Source organism: Rhea pennata, chromosome 24 (assembly GCF_028389875.1).
Source record: "Rhea pennata isolate bPtePen1 chromosome 24, bPtePen1.pri, whole genome shotgun sequence".
In the NCBI taxonomy this organism is placed as follows: Eukaryota; Metazoa; Chordata; class Aves; order Rheiformes; family Rheidae; genus Rhea; species Rhea pennata.
The window spans coordinates 5,655,876-5,670,976 of NC_084686.1; the positions used below are offsets into that span (position 1 = coordinate 5,655,876).

General features: G+C 54.1%; 1 protein-coding gene across 2 annotated transcripts in view; it reads left to right on the forward strand.

The window, feature by feature from the left end:
* Positions 1-15,101, forward strand: part of LOC134150505 (opioid-binding protein/cell adhesion molecule homolog) — a 338,482-nt gene that overhangs the window by 214,867 nt on the left and 108,514 nt on the right. The window contains exon 2 of one of the 2 annotated variants that reach the window (XM_062594486.1): positions 3,957-4,041. In XM_062594486.1, coding sequence (XP_062450470.1) covers positions 3,957-4,041 — 85 coding nt within the window. Of the gene's footprint in view, positions 1-3,874; positions 4,042-15,101 lie in introns of those variants that run through there. The other variant, XM_062594485.1, reaches the window with a different exon arrangement.

Below are 15,101 nucleotides of genomic sequence, written 5' to 3' on the forward strand. Positions count from 1 at the left end.
CTGGGGAGAGCAGCGAGGCCGGGGAGTAAAATCCAGGGCCCCAGCCCTGTGGTGCCTGGAGCCGGCCGGCTGCTCCCGTCGCGCTTGCAGGCCGCTGCAGTGCAGGAGGTGGCCTGCTCCCGAGCCACTCGGCAGCCCTCCGTCTCCTGTCCCTCACTAATTACTTCCAGGCCTGTACTCTTGACATTTGCAAGCTCCTGATTAGAGCAACGAGGGAGAAATCTCCCAGGGAGATGGAGACTGAACTGCACCACTAATAAAAGCAGAGATTGACAAGCGGACGGAAAGCGAGAGACTGGGAGGTAGAGGGACTCGTCCTTGCGGTCTCGGTTTCTTTCCAAGCCACTGGGATGATAAGAGAAGATCAGGGCTCGTTAACGTCTCCGTGAGGAGCAGGACGCGCCTCTGCCACATGCCTGGTGCTCCAGGGCTGGTGCCAGGCTCAGAGTCCCCCTCAGTTACGTAGCAGTGTTAGAAATGGACCTGAACTGAAGCCACAGGCATGAGCACCTGTGCGATCTAAGGTCTGCAAGCTGTCTCAGTGCAAAATTTGCTCCACCTTCATGTTTTCCAACTCTGCATTTGAATCCAAATTTTGTTGCCTCCTGTATTTGTAATTCTTTCCCCCTTGCTCTTTTCTCCCCCAAGTCCCACCTTGCTCCCTTCTTTACTTACTGGTGCACTTGCTCAGGAGATGACATTAAATAAGGCAGTATCACTGGCAGCTATTTCTGATGGGGTGGCCCAGGCCTCTTCTGGAAGCACTGGGCTGCCCCTTCTCATGCTCTGTGAATATGCACGCGTGCCCCTCTGCACTGCCAAAACGCGCTCGTCCCCGGCATGCAAGTGGCATGGGCTCTCCTTGCAAGCCAGTATTGGCATCCCAGCTCCAGGCCTGTGGCAGAGGCTGTCTGCAGGGCCCATCATTTCCCAGGTGTGCAGGTGCTCGCATGGTTGTGTGCAATGTGAAGAGGTGAGGGGCAGTGGGAGCAGGAGAGACCAGCCTGGCTGCTGGGGCCCAGCCCGTGGGCTGGTGGGTGATCCCCCCTGATCTGGAGCATCAGCATGAAGCGACTCAGCTTTTATGCAGGGCCCCAGGGTGGGAACTGCACCTGGGGCAAGCATGACAGGACGGTGGTAGGAACCGACAGGGCCAAAAGCAGCTTGCTAATGCACAGTTGGGGGCAGCTGGATGTTATCCTGTCATTCTGAGTGTTCATGTCAAGCAAGAGACAAGCAGAAGGCTTGGTCAGATGCTTCTCTGTCATTAGTCACCCCTTGCTGCCACTTCCTAAGTGCACACTTACTCTCTAGGGCTCCTGAGGAATGAGGGAATTTGGATGCAATGAAACATTTTCTTTCCTCCTTGTACCTCTGAGCCCGGAGTGGCTTCTGGGGCAAGCATGGTTTAGGCATATTGGCTGCAGTCTCCTGCACAGCCATTCCAGTCTCTTGGGTAAGTCCTCAGTTAGGCAGGTTTTTGTTACATAAATATATGTAACATTTGTTTTCTAGCCCTCTGTGAGCCCCCATATGCTTACCTGTGCCCAGCTCTCTGGAGCAGCAAGCGTAGCTCTCTGCCTGTGTATCTATCTGTTTCTGCCCTACCTGTACATCTGTTCGTGTAGCAGTGTCTCTCTGGCCTCTGAGGAGGCTCTTCTGAGGCAGAAGGCTTTTTCCCCTTTAAATCTTCCCTTTCCTGTATTACGCCATCTCTGGCAGGCTTTTTGCTACATGCACACTGCATCGACAGCTTCCTATCCCAAGAAGTAAACACCAACTTGCCCAGCAGGCCTGCTGGTCCCTGCAGCTTCCTCCCCGCGGAGCGCGTCCCAGTATTGGAACAGGCCCAGCAGCACCAGGAGCCAGGCTGCCGCCCTCGGGGGTAGGGTTTTGGCTGAATCCCTTCCTGCTATAAGCAGACACAAAGCATCCTTCTTCCTCATCCTTCCGCCCGAGTTACTGCCCGGCACTAACTGCCTGGTCAAGGGAAGCAGCAGACCTGTATCTTTGGGGTTAAGCAAACTTTTCAGTGGCTGAATAGCCCTCTGATGGAAAGCTCAGCCTTGCCTTCTTAGCACCTCCCTCGGCTCCTAGACTGTCCTATTTATCCAGGCGACAACGAGCATCGCCCCGGTGTCTCGCAGCCAGAGCTGCTGCCTGGAGCTAGTGTGCGTCTCTGCAGTGCTAGACCATGGCTGGTGCATAGCTAGGGTTGTGGTGTCTCACCCTGCATGCAGTGGACCTGCTGTGCAGACAACTGGGCTTGGGGACTCTGAAAAACCCTTACAAAAGCCTCTTCTCCATCAGTTCTATCATATGTATTTGGGTCTCTGGACCTGCATGGGGTCCCAAAGTAGCTTTAGCTCTTTCACTGGACCTTATGCTCATCTTTTAGTCCCTGGAAGAACTGTGTTTGCCATGATACATTCAGCAGAGTAGATGGATGCCCTTTGAGGAAGGGATCCAAGCGAGCTGTCCTGGACCAGCCAGCCTTCCCTTGGGCATGATAAACCTGTACAGGACAGTGCAGGCACACAGCAGTGTGGCATGGAGTTTCTTGTGTAGGCAGCAGAGATGGACACGTGTGTCTGGGTGGTCTTCAAGGTCTTGGGAAAGCATTACCTAGCTCTGTGACTAGGTAATGGAGGTCTTTATGTGTGTAGGGGGTGTCTGAGCATGAAGCGTGTGGAGACTGTCCTGTGGGGCGGGAAGCCCTGGGACTCAGTAGTGCAATGATCTGTGTGTCGGGGCGAAGCAGGGACAGGGCAGGGGAGCTCCTCTGGAGGTCCCACGATCCTGCGTGGCAAACTCCTGGCGAAGGGACACTGCTTCTGTGTGGTGCCCCCTGCAGACTCCGAGCCTTACTGCCCACCCCGGGTGGACGGAGGGGGTCCTGGGGGCCAGGGCGGGCAGAGCCTGTCGCTGCGAGCGCCGGGCTGCGCGTGGAGCGAGCGTCGCCGCCGCAGCCGCAGGGCTCTCCTCGGCCAGCGCCGGCTCGCAGGGGTTAAAGGCGGGGCGCAGCGCGGGGCGCCTCGGCTGGCGGGGCGCGGGGCTGCGCGGCGGAGCGCGGGCGCCGGTGCGCGATGGAGCCGCTGCCATGACAACCCCGGGGAGGCGGCGAGCGCCGAGCCGCGGGCCCCCGCCGGCCCCCGCCGCCGCCGCCGCCTGAGAGCCGCCGCCGCGCTGCTCCGTGCGCCCGCGCTGCGCCCGCGCTGCAGCCGCTGCCTGCGCCGTGCCTCGGCGCTGGGGACACCGCCTGCCGCCCCGCGGGGAAGTTTCGCTCTTGCGACGGAATCGGCATTTTGGGAGCTGTTGTTTAATTTTTTTTTGTCCATCCTTTTCCCTCTATTTTTTTTAAGAGAAAAAAAAAAAGGCAACGGCAAGCCAGCAGCCCGACTCCGAGCCCGTTTTGCTCCCCCGGTCTGTTTTTATGGCTGCCCTCCCTTTCCTGCCAGAGACACTTACGTTTCCTCCTTGGGTGATAAACTTTTGATGCCAGATCTCCGCAGCGCGTGCCCAACTGAATCTTAAAGTAGCGTCTCGAGCAGACACAGATCCGTGACCTTCATCTCTTGCTCTGCACCTTCTCTCCTCCTCTTCCTTCTCCCCCCGGCCCTCCCGGCCTCCTCCCTCGCCCGAGGATCCTGGGGACTCCCCGCGGCCGCCGCTGGGCAGGCTCGGCGCTCGCAGCTGCCGTGCCGGGGCTCTCCGGCCCGCCGTGCGGCTCCGCGCCGCTCGCCTCCGCGCCGGCCCCGCTGCTCTCGCCCCCCCGCCCCGCTCTCCCCCCGCCCCGCTCTTCCCCCCGCCCCGCTCCCGGTGGCCTCGTCGGGTGTGTTTTTCGCCTGTTGGAAAAGTCCCCGCCGCCCAGGATATGGGGGTCGGTGGGTGCTTAGCCCTGCCCCGGCGGTGCCTCGCCGCCCTCTGTCTCAGGCTGCTCTTCCTTGTGCCCGCAGGAGTGCCCGTGCGCAGCGGAGATGCCGCCTTCCCCAAAGCCATGGACAACGTGACGGTGCGGCAGGGCGAGAGCGCCACGCTCAGGTAGGAGCCGCGGGGGCGGCGGGCGCGGGGGGCGCCGGGCCGAGGCGGCCCGGGACGCGGCGCGAGTTTGCTGCGGGCGCGGGGGGGGGGGGGCTCGGCGCCCCGCGGCGGGGTGAGGGGCTGCGGGCGCCAGACGGCGCGCCGGCAGCCGCGCTGAGGTGGCAGACAGCGAGTTAGCGCTGCCTGGCGCTCCCGAAGTTGTCGCCGTGCCTGTGCCTCTGTGTGGGAGGGGAGTGGGGGTCCGTGCTGCGGGTGCCCGCGCCGGCCTGCCTTCCCGGCCGCTTTCCGCGGCTGCGATGCCTCGGAGGTGTCAGCGCTTCGCCTCGGTCGCTTTATAGTCTCCGCACGAATCTGTTAATATCAAATCAATCTTTTTACTCCAGGGGTGCATCTTATGAATTCTGATGGATGCTTTACCTTTCGCTGTTTGCTGTGGGGGGAATGCAGGCAGCGCATATGCAGATGGGCCGCTTCCACGCGGCGCAGCGCAGCAGAGCATCCCTTGGCGTTTCCTGAACGAGTTACAGGTGCCGGTGGTGCATTGCCCAGCAAGGGGGCCGGTGCTGTGGCCAGACGAGCAGAGAAGCGAGTGCTTTCCAGAGGGCTGCCCGGGGGCAGCCAGCGTCCTGGGGCGCCGGGTGTTGGTGCGTGCTCCGGCCCTGGCAGCGGAGGGACCGCTGATGCAGCTGGGCGAGCAAGCCCCGACTCGGGGACAAGCACAGAGAAGGTGGGGCTGGAGCAATCGGGTCCGAAGGAGTTAGCAGTCGGCCGCCCTCTCTGCAGTAGCGAGTGATACGGCTGCAGCCCCTGCCTAGCAAGCGCACGAGGCTGGCTGCTCCCTTGCTTAAACCCGGAATAACAGGGCTGCGGTGGAGAGCAGCTGCTCTTCCCAAAGCCAGGTGAAGCGGTGGCATGGGCAAGCTGTGTGTGTCATGTTCCCCGTGAGAGCCGAGCCGTAGCGGAGAGGAGAAGCTGCTGCTCCTGCCCCGCTAGCCCGGCGGGGGAGGCCTGGGGCTCACGCAGGCTGTGATCCCAGCTGTCGCTGGTGGTCTGTGGGTAGGGGTCTGCACAGACCCAGAAGATTTGGTGGTGGGGAGCGGCTCGTGGCACAAGCCGGGTCTGCCTTCTGCAGCGGCGCCTCTCCGGGGGCGAGCGGGGCGGCGGAGGCTGGCGAGTGCGAGGGTCGGCACCGGCCCCTGCCTGCCGCACGGCCCCGGGCGGCCTGTCCCGCAGCCTGAGGCTCGGGGAGCAGGAGCGAACGGTGGGGTTTCGTTTCTCACCAGGGCTAGAGAGAAGCCGCTCTGGCAGGCTGGGAGCATCGTCACAGCTCGTGGCTAGTGGCCACGGCAGAGCAGAGAAGCGGAGGGCACGTTTCCGTCGGCGCCTGGGAACTGAGTCGCAGTGGTGATTAACCTGGGTTGGACTGAGCCGTGCAGTTCAACGAGGAGGAAGCAATCCCCCAAAGAGGTGTCTCGGGCCTTTCGCCTCGGTGCACTTTCCTTGCCTGCCTTTTTTTTTTTTTTTTTTTCCCTTTTATTTTTCATTTCTGGCCCAGGTGAAGGGCTGGGACCAGGGCTCTTGCGAGGCAGTGTGCGTTTAAATCGGCGTGGAAACCTTTCCTCCTTGCCGGCTCCAAGCTAGCTGCACAGGATCCCAGCCCCTTTCCCGGAGCCCCGCAGCCGGGGGGCTCCGTGGTGGGCTCCGGCGCTGGCCGAGGCTGTCGCCAGCAGAGGGCTGACTTGGATCTCCTTTTTTTAAGCTTCTGGCCTCTTTTCCACCTGCGAAAGGGGATGTTTGTGAAGCAGCCAGCCCTGTAGAGGTGAGATGTTTCAGCCTTCCTGTAAGGAGCAGGGCTCCCATCAGCAGGACCCCATGTGCGGGGTGCTTGGAGGAGCCCTGGCCCCTCGAAGCCGCCTTCGCCCTCCCCTCCCCGGCGTCCTCTCCTGCCGTGCTCTCAGGGCTGCTTCTCCACGCTCCCATCTCCTCCCTCCTCTCCTCCAGCTCAGCTTTTGCCTGCTGTAGCGGCTTCTTTCTCATTCCCTGGGCTTCTGGCCATCAAGTGTGATCTACCAGCAAGGCGAACAAACACGCAGAGGCTGCCCAGGCCGCCACGGCTGTTGCTGCCCGCTCCAGGCAGACACGTGCCTCTTGGCTGAAGGGCATCAGCGCTCCAGCATTAGGGCCCGATCTTTTCATCCATCCGGAGGCGGCGAAGGCATTGCGCAGAGCACGCCGGAGGGCCAGCGCAGGGGCGTGGTGTTTTGGGGATGTGGCTGGTGTTCGTTTGCAATGGCACTGAGCAGGCGGTGATGTTGAGCTGGGGCTGCCCTGGGTGGCAGCAGGCAGGGCCCAGCACGGCGGAGGGGCTGTGCCGCAGAGGTGGCTGAAGGGAGAGCCCTGCCACCGTGGTGCCCTATCATCCCTGCAAAGTGGCGCCTTCCCTGGGGCCCGAGCCAAAGGGCTGATGACTTGGGCATTAGAAACAGAGATCCAAAATTGCAGCTCATCGCAGTTGTGATATTAGTCGGAATCCTTTTAGGCGTACGGGGACCCAGCCTTCCACTTCCGAATCCGTGCAGTGTAGCTGGATGGTCCTGAGATGCGCCGAGCGTGCACTGGCCTTGGTAGGACTCATGGAAGCTCTTTGCTTTTCAAGATCAGTTCTTTAAACATACGTTGTGTCTGCAGGAAGGAGGAGGAGAGAGAAAGAGCAGAACGGCGTGCTTGAGGTGAAGGGAACCTGAAGCCTTTTCAGCCTGGCTGTGGTTTACCTGCACTGCATACTGGGCACTCCCATTCCTACCTCTCCACCCTTTTTCTTAGGGAGTCTCACTACAATCCTTGCGGAAGCTAAGGCTCCATCTACAGACAACTTCCAGGCCACCTTAGATAGCCTGGATAGCCATCTTAGATAGGAAAACAATTCCCGTGTTTTAAGTAGAGATTGTTGATAATTCATAACTTTTTATTGTAAGAACAAGCACTTCCCGTAATAGTTATGTACCTTTCCTCTCCAAGGAACTTGAGGCATTTTGCAAATGCTGTGTGTACTCTTAAAAAGACAATCAAGCTCACTCTTTCCTGACTCTGAAAGCAAAGCCCTTCTGCTGTGAAGCAGGGCAGGTGTTTAGCTGGCAGCAGTACCCCAAATCACACACCAGCTTCTGGGACATTAAAAGGACCAACAATGACATTGGTAACCAAAAGGGAGGCTGAAAAAGGTCGCATTTTAGTTTCCCAGCTGGGATTTGATCTGGAAACCAGGATTAAATTTCTCCTTTTGCAATGGCCCTGAAGCTCAGCTTTCTATGCACTGTGCATCTTGGATGCGTGTCCTGTTTCCCCATAAGCCGCAGAGCCTCTGCGTCCTACCCCCAGGCTGCAGGAGGTGGTGGCGGTGGCGGCAGGTTCCCAGCACGTCTAGCAGTCCCAGTAAGCTGCCCCCTGCGAGCTTCTCGGCCTCGGTTGCTGTTTTATCCAGGGTACGTTACCATGTGTCTAGTGGTGTTGGTGAAGGTGTCTTCACCATCGCAGGGGGCTGTCGGGGTTGGAGGTGAGGGCAAAAGAGAGTCAAGCAATCATTAAACTGCAGGTAATGCCACTGTTGTGGCAAATATTCAAGTAATATAACAGGGATATATAGTAAAGCAGATAGTGTTGCTTATGCCGCTAGCAAACCAACCTTTTATAACAGGCATCAGTACAGTTCATAAAGACATAAAACAACAGCTGCTCAAAATTTCAAGGCTTTATAGTTTTATCTGTATTTAAGAAATATCAGCAATTTTTTTTACACAAAGAGAGCACGTTGCAGTAGCTGGCGTGAGCAGCTGCGAGACGGGGTGCGCAGGCTTTCCGTGATGGCTGTTAGCACAAGGGCGCTGGGGACTTGGGAAGGCCCCTCTGTTGCTCTCCGCCTCAGTTTCCCCACCGATAAAATGGAGCTGGTAGCAGTGGGTTCTCAGAGAACATTAGAAGAAATGAGCATTCACAGACGGTGATAAGATTTTTGTGCGAGAAACATTAAACATTGTTTTGTTTTCACTAAATGAAGCAGTACAGATGCACTGTTTTTTCCGTGTATTTAAAAGTAGATTTCCAAGTGACCTGCTGTCCTGTTCACTTCTAACCAAATCTTGACCTACCCAGTTGTTTGCCTTTAAAAAAGGCCGAAAGAACAGTGGCACCTTGCTAATTCACATGGAAGGCTTTGTGACTCGCTGAATTTTGTCAATTAGTGCGTATGAGAACAATTCCAATTAAAAATAAAAAGGCAGAATAAAACATCATGAGATGTAGTTCCTCCATTTATTTTTGCAATTATAGGTTTAATTATTTCTGACAATGCTTCGTTGTTTTTTTTTATAGTAATCTACTGCAGTCCATTTCCCAGCACACGATGAGGCCTCAGTAAAACACAACCACTAAGAGCAGGCAGCAGGACTGGTGTTAGACACAGGTCTGGGAAGTCAGGAAAGCTGAGATTTTTTTTTTCCTGCTGCTTCTATTATTCTCTTATGTAGATTTGACCAAACCGCCAGCGCTTGCGGGACCTCGATTTACCTACCTGTAAATGAGGTTATAACGCTCACCCGCCGCTGTGCAGCATGCAACGGAGGTGCCCGGCGAGGAAAGGGAGTGTTAATGCAGAGCCCTCTCTGCTGGTGAATCCTTGCTGAGGAGTGGGAAGAGGCTGCAAATGCTGAAAGCATGGGGATTAGCGAAGCACGGATTAGCGAGGCCTTGCTCCATCCCAGCCCTCTCCCTCCCTCTCCTCCCCTAAAAAGTTTTCTGGAGCAGCTAAATATATACCTGCCGTTTCCAAGGTAGAGCGCACTGCGTGCAGGAGCCCTAATTGGCGACTCAGGGAAATTACAGCCACGGATTCTGGCATTTGGATCCTCCGGGCTGGCATAATAATTTCTCCCTAGGTAGCTGGTATTTAACTTGTCTTATCTGCTCCTCATAGCCGTGATTACAGTGCCCGCTAATTTCTCCACCGTGTCGGAGCTGCCGTCTGGGTGGCTGGAGAAAGGTCAGGGGGTGGCAGGAGGGTTCCCTGTCTGCTTTTTCTCCCTGACCTAAGGGAGGGCCGAGGCAAGAGCTGAGTCCTCTCTGTTTGGTAGCACCGTCCTATGGCGTGTTGCCGTTGAGAGGAAGGATCCGGATTTGGGGAGTTTGTGATCAGTCAGCAAGTTTTTAGCTGCTGCCTTTCTCCCTGAGCTTGTGCCGCTAAGGCAGGAGAGGCTTTGCCATTGGTGTCAGGGGGTGTAAGATGGGCCTCGGTGTTTCTCCATCTCAGCATCGCTGCTTGTGCAGTTTTCGGTGGCCTGGGGTCGGCTCAGCACGAGGAGTGAGCAAGCAGAGAGCTGGAGATCGTAACCAGAGATATGGCAGTTTTGCTTTAAAACAAAAAAACAAAAAGCCCCGTTTTTCAGCACGCAGTCAGTCTGTTCTGGCTCTGCAACGAAAGGAGGAGTCACTCGCCGTCGCTCGCTGGGGGCCAGGCTGCAAGTCAGAGGAAGGTTCCCGTGCCTCGGCTCGGTGAGACGCAGCCTCGGCACCGAGGCGTCGAGCTGCGCTGGTCGGCAATAGTCAGCAGCCGTGATACTCGGTTCCAGGGGATGAGATTGAACTGTTAGTAATCCTTTTGCTATAGAGTACACGAGATCTTTCTGCAAGCATAATAAACTCCCCTGGATTGTAAACGGCTGTAGCTGTCTTTCCTCTGGATAAGGCATGCTGTTCCAAGAGCTCCTGTCTTTGCTTCTAGGAAAGGATTAGGTGTTAACGGTGCAAAATGACACTGGGGCACAGCAGCTGTCTGTCTTATTCCCCGTTTCCTGAGAGTTTCTCTGTTCCCTTGACTGTTCTCACAGTTTGCTCTCCTGTACACAGAGCCTTCCATTTCTCTGCTTTTTCCACAGGCCTAAAACATGGATGCCTTACACAACAGCTGGACATATTGTTTTAAGTGATAATATCTTTAGATACTGCAGGCAAGCAGACAGTTCATAAGGAATATCTGATTCAGTGACTGTCACATCTTTTTCCTTCTTTGCAAATGGTCTTTGAGGGCTAGGATGCTCTGTTTTTTCCTCTTGTTTTATTAATTAAAAATATATGTATCTGAAAAAGGCACTGCAAGAAATTCTTAGCCTGTAATGGGTTGTTTATCACAGGTTTGACTGGATGTGTTAAGTCTTGTCTTCATCGACAAACAGAACCCGTCATGGCTGGATCTGTAATGCAAAATACTGAACATATTGCACTTTTGTTTTTCTCTGAACATTTTCCAAGATTAGTTTAAAATTGATTGTTTCCATGACTGTACTCACTGATGGACACGTTCATCAAGACACAAAAGGGTCTCAAAGTTTGGAGGTCCTGTTTTTTCCCTAAGGATGGTGGTAGTGAAAATATCAACTGCTTTCAACTAGGATCAGATCAGATCAACCCACGTTGAGTTGTGTTGACTCTGAAAAGCCACTTTGTGATGTTTCTAGTGCAGGTGGGGTTCAGAGCAGAGCACCTACGTGAGGTTCCTACATGAGGAGCCATTGTGCAATAGCAGCTGTTCCGTTTTTCCGTGTAGACAGGGCAGGTGAATTGTGCCACAAAAGGAGTGAGAGTCTGCGGATGAGTAGAAGATTGTGTCTTGGGTTCTTCTCTCTTGTGGAGAACCAGAGCTGTTTGCCATGCGGGAAGGAGATGTACGAAGTTGTGTTGGTGCGTGTGTGTTGTCACTGCTCCCTAGGTGCTTTGAGCTGGAGAGAAGAGGAATGGGAGGACAGGGAGGAGAAGGTGGAATAAAAGGCAGAAGAGCTGGGAGGGGAAGAAGGAAATGACAGGTGCAAGAAAGGGATGAAGAAAGGGAAAGAGAGAAAAACAGAGTGGAAAGAATGAACGCCCCCAAAAATCATGAATGACAACATGCACCAGGAAGCTTGTGAAGTTCAGTGCTCTGGGAGGGCATGAGTTCTTAAATCAGACCAACTGGTCAGCACAGCTAGCCTGGCAACAGGGCAGGGGTGCTGGCTGGAGGATAACTGAGACTGATGGGGCTTTGGTTCAAGCCAACCTGCTGGTACCCAAGCCCTAGGACACATCACAACAGGGCAGTGCCCCATTTATTTATTTATTTTTCTGTGTGTGTGTGTGTGTGTGTGTGTGTGTGTGTGTGTTCATGTGTATATATATTTATAAAAAAAAATCTAACAAATTTCTAACCCATATAAATCCAATTACCCATGTTTTGCCTGCAGGGAGCGAGGGAGATTAATGTTTGGTATTTTGGCAGGAATGTAAAAAGGAATAGGTGGTAATAACAATGAAGGCTCATAAAGAGGAACCGATAGCCGTGTCTGTGCCTGGGAACCTGGCCGTAATTCTCACGGGCATTTGCCGTCAGGACGCTCTTCTCCCGCAGAGGGGCAGGAAAGAGCCAAGAGTGCTTCCTGGGCACTTGACCATTCATCCTGTAAGTGAAGATGACATTAATGTGATAATAATAGAGGTTGATAAAAAGAAATGTTTTATGCTCCTAGGGCACCTTCCTTTAAAACATCCTGCTCTGCAGTGCTGGTTTCAGAGATTCAGGCTCGTAAGAGCCACAGCAGCATGATGTCAATATCCCCATTTTACAGAGAGGCAAGCAAGGCCCAAGGCAGAGGACGGGGAGGTTTTGGGGAAGGAGAGGTGGGAGCTAAGCTCTTTACCCTCTGTGATGAGACTGTGGTGGTTTTTTATCCCTGGAGGCCCAGCCTGGTGTGACTTGGCCCCAAACCTTTTGGGCAGTTTATGGCAGTCGGCAGCTGTGGTTGCCCCGCGTGTGATACGGGATACAGCATGCTGCTTCTCCAGCCTCCCTGGGAGGACTTGCGGGAAGGCACAGGAAGGCTGTCTGCACTCAAGTGCTTTAGCTGGTTTCCTCAGTGCAAAGCGGAGGGGTCGCTGGCCCAGATGAAAGATGCATGCGCCAGGTGGATGCGTTCAAAGGCCTGGCAAGGAAGAGAGTATGTGTCGTGGCTTTGCAGCCGAGCAGAGCAGAGGGCCCCTGCTGATGCTGCAGCGAGGACCTAACCACCCTCTCAGCGCGGTCACAAGGGAGTCGTCATGCTAAGCGACACTTCTCCTCCTCGGCTGTGACACTTGGGAGTCGCTCATCATGCTACATTGATACCTTCCATTCTGTCACCCGAGTTAGGTCTTCTCTCTTGGGCATATTTCTGCTCTTCATGTCCCCTGCGTCGCGGTTTCAGCGCAGTGAGTGACATCCTGCGCTGCTCCCTCCACAGTCACCCATGGTCATGTATTAATCACGGCTCAGATATTGCATCCCTACAGCAGTTTCTGCCTTCTCTGCTGGCTTTGCATCAGCCTCCTTGCTCTCCGTTTATTACCACCGCCAGTTTTATAACCCACTTTATCAGATGACTTTTTTTTTTTTTTTAAGAGCATAACCCACGAGCAACTCATCATTTCAGAAATAGGAAGAGAGCTGTTAGCAGAGGAGAAGGCTTCCATGCTTATACCTTAAATGAAGAGGCTGCTTTACAGTGTTGTTGCATTTAATTCAATCAAGGCAGTTAAAGCCGAGATTTAAAGTCCTTTGTGCAATCACGGGAGTTGCTCGGATGCAGCAGCAGGTAGAGGGAAAGATTGAGCCCATTTCCAAGGAGACTCAAAGTAACTGTTGGAAGCAGCCAGGCCTGGGGCTTACTGCAGCAGCGGCTACATTTGGAAACTGTTAGCATTCGCGTCACATCAGATCTCGCTTTCCGTCACCCTCCCTGCTCTTGCTCCTTATTCCCATATATCCCTTTAAGTGAAATTGATTAGTTCGGCTTTTCTTCTTTTTTATTTTTTGTTTTAACTGAGGGGAGGGCTGGTTTTAATTAATATTCCTAGCTGTATGATAATTACACCGGCTAGTCCCGTCGCTGTCTGAGTCACCCTCTCCTCCCTCGCTCTTGCGGGAGGGCTGCTTGGACTTAATTAAAGTTAGGGTTCCAGGGCTCGCAGGAACAGCGGGAGTTTTGCCGGGCTTTTGATGAAATGATTGCTGTGGGGGAAGTGGCTAGTTTCTTCTAAAAGTCGGAGACTGTAATGCTGAGGCACTGCTACCGTCACCCGCTTCGACCTCCTGCGCAATGCAGGACATTGCGTTTCATCCTGTATTCCCCATATCGCACCTGTAGGTTCATGGGCGCGCCGGTGCGTTCCTTTCGGGAAGGTGCTCGGCACTGGTGGCAGCTTCTCTAGCTCCCGTAGGTAGGTTGCAATGTTGATCACTTACTCGTGTCATTAACACCTTGCACCCTGCTTCTGGGCAGGACGAGTCTCGTTTCCGCGCGTTGCCCGCTGCCATGAGGAGGCCCCTCCCCAGGGAGATGCCTATGCTGGGGTCTGGCCAACTCCGCTCAACTCGCAGAGCTCCCGAAACCAGTCACTGCGGGCACATCGGGGGGGCAGTCGCCCCTGAGAGGCAGGCTGGAGGGTGCTGGAGAAGCCGCATAGACACCATAGGTCGTTTTCATCTCTAATTCCCGTTCTCCCGTTATCAGAAAGCACTGCCACCGGAGCTAAAATGCAGCCCAAGCGAGAGCTTAACCAGCTCCGAGAGCTGTCCAGAAAGTTATCCTGACACCAAGTGACAGACTCTCAATTGATATCCTCTGGAGACTTTAAACTCACTTCTGCAAGGTTTCCAAAGCCGGTTTTGTCTCATACCTGAAGAATCCTTTATCCGTTGCGACGCCTCCCTGGCTTGTCTCATTGCTCTTGACGTTTCTCTTTGTTGCCTGCTGTAGCATGGGTAAACCTCTCTGAACGCTGGAAGACTGCTTAGAGGTTGGGATTTTCTTTCCCCCGCCTCTCTGACTCTCTCCTGCTTATCTGGTCTACTCTACTGCCTCGCTGGTGTTCCCATATATATTACCTGGGCCAGATGGCATCCCTGCTGAGCTACTTAGGCAGCTGGCTGAAGCAACTGCCACTGGTGTCGTGGAGGGCAGGGGAGGGTCCAGGCCACTGGAAAAGGACAAATATAGTGTTTACCTTTAGAAATGAAGGAGACGTGGTCCTTAGAAACTGCTGACCAGTTGGCTTCAAACCTGAGAAAAATTCTAGAACAAATTATCAAGGCAAATTTTTGTGATCACCTAGAAGGTAACAAGAAACTGTGCAACAGCCAGCATAGATGTGTCAGGAATAAATTGTGTCAGACTAATCTAATTTCCTTTCTGTGATAGCATAACAAGCCTTGTGGATAAGGGAGAAGCAGTAGAAGTCTCAAGTATTGTCTTAAGTAAGACTTTAGATACTGGTTTGCGTGACATCGCTATGAGCTGGTGGGGAAACATGGTCCAGATCTGGCTATGAGACAGGCAGGCAAGTGTTTTGAGGCTGATCACTATCAAATGTTTCCCTGCTCTGGAGACCCAACCCAGTGTGAACTTTGCACAGCTGATAGTGAAAGGCTGCCTTTAGTGCCGCCTTTACACTAGGTGAAGGCTACAGCTGGTTGATAATGTTCTTCTGGACTTGCACGAAGGACTTGGGGACAGTCTGTGTGTCATAAATCTCTCTGCTTCCTTCAGCATTTATGGTGTGAACGTGTGTCTGTTCAAATCATCGTCATGCTGCTGGGCTGGCATTTTGGGATGCCATTGAGGACTTTAAATGATTCTGAAGTAGCAATGGGCAGTTACTGACAGCTCATTATAGACTCCATCCAAAGATGCCCCATGTGAGAATGCCCAGAAATGAGTGTATTCACTTGTCTACAAGGTTTGTTTGGTGTTCCTTCCAGGCAGTGGGGTGTTTCACCGTACTGTAGGATTGCTTTAAATGCACAGAGAGTATTTAATCCATTTCAGCTCTCTCCTGTTCTTAAAGTAGGTGAGTGAGAAAACCTGTTGGCATCATCCTGCTGCCTTCCGCAGCATTTCCTCATGATGGTCCAGAACCGCAGTAATTCTGCCATGCTTCTCCATGCTTCTTGGGGAGGATCTTTGTGCTGAGGCACCTGATGAAGAGCCAGCCAACCTCACTGCAGA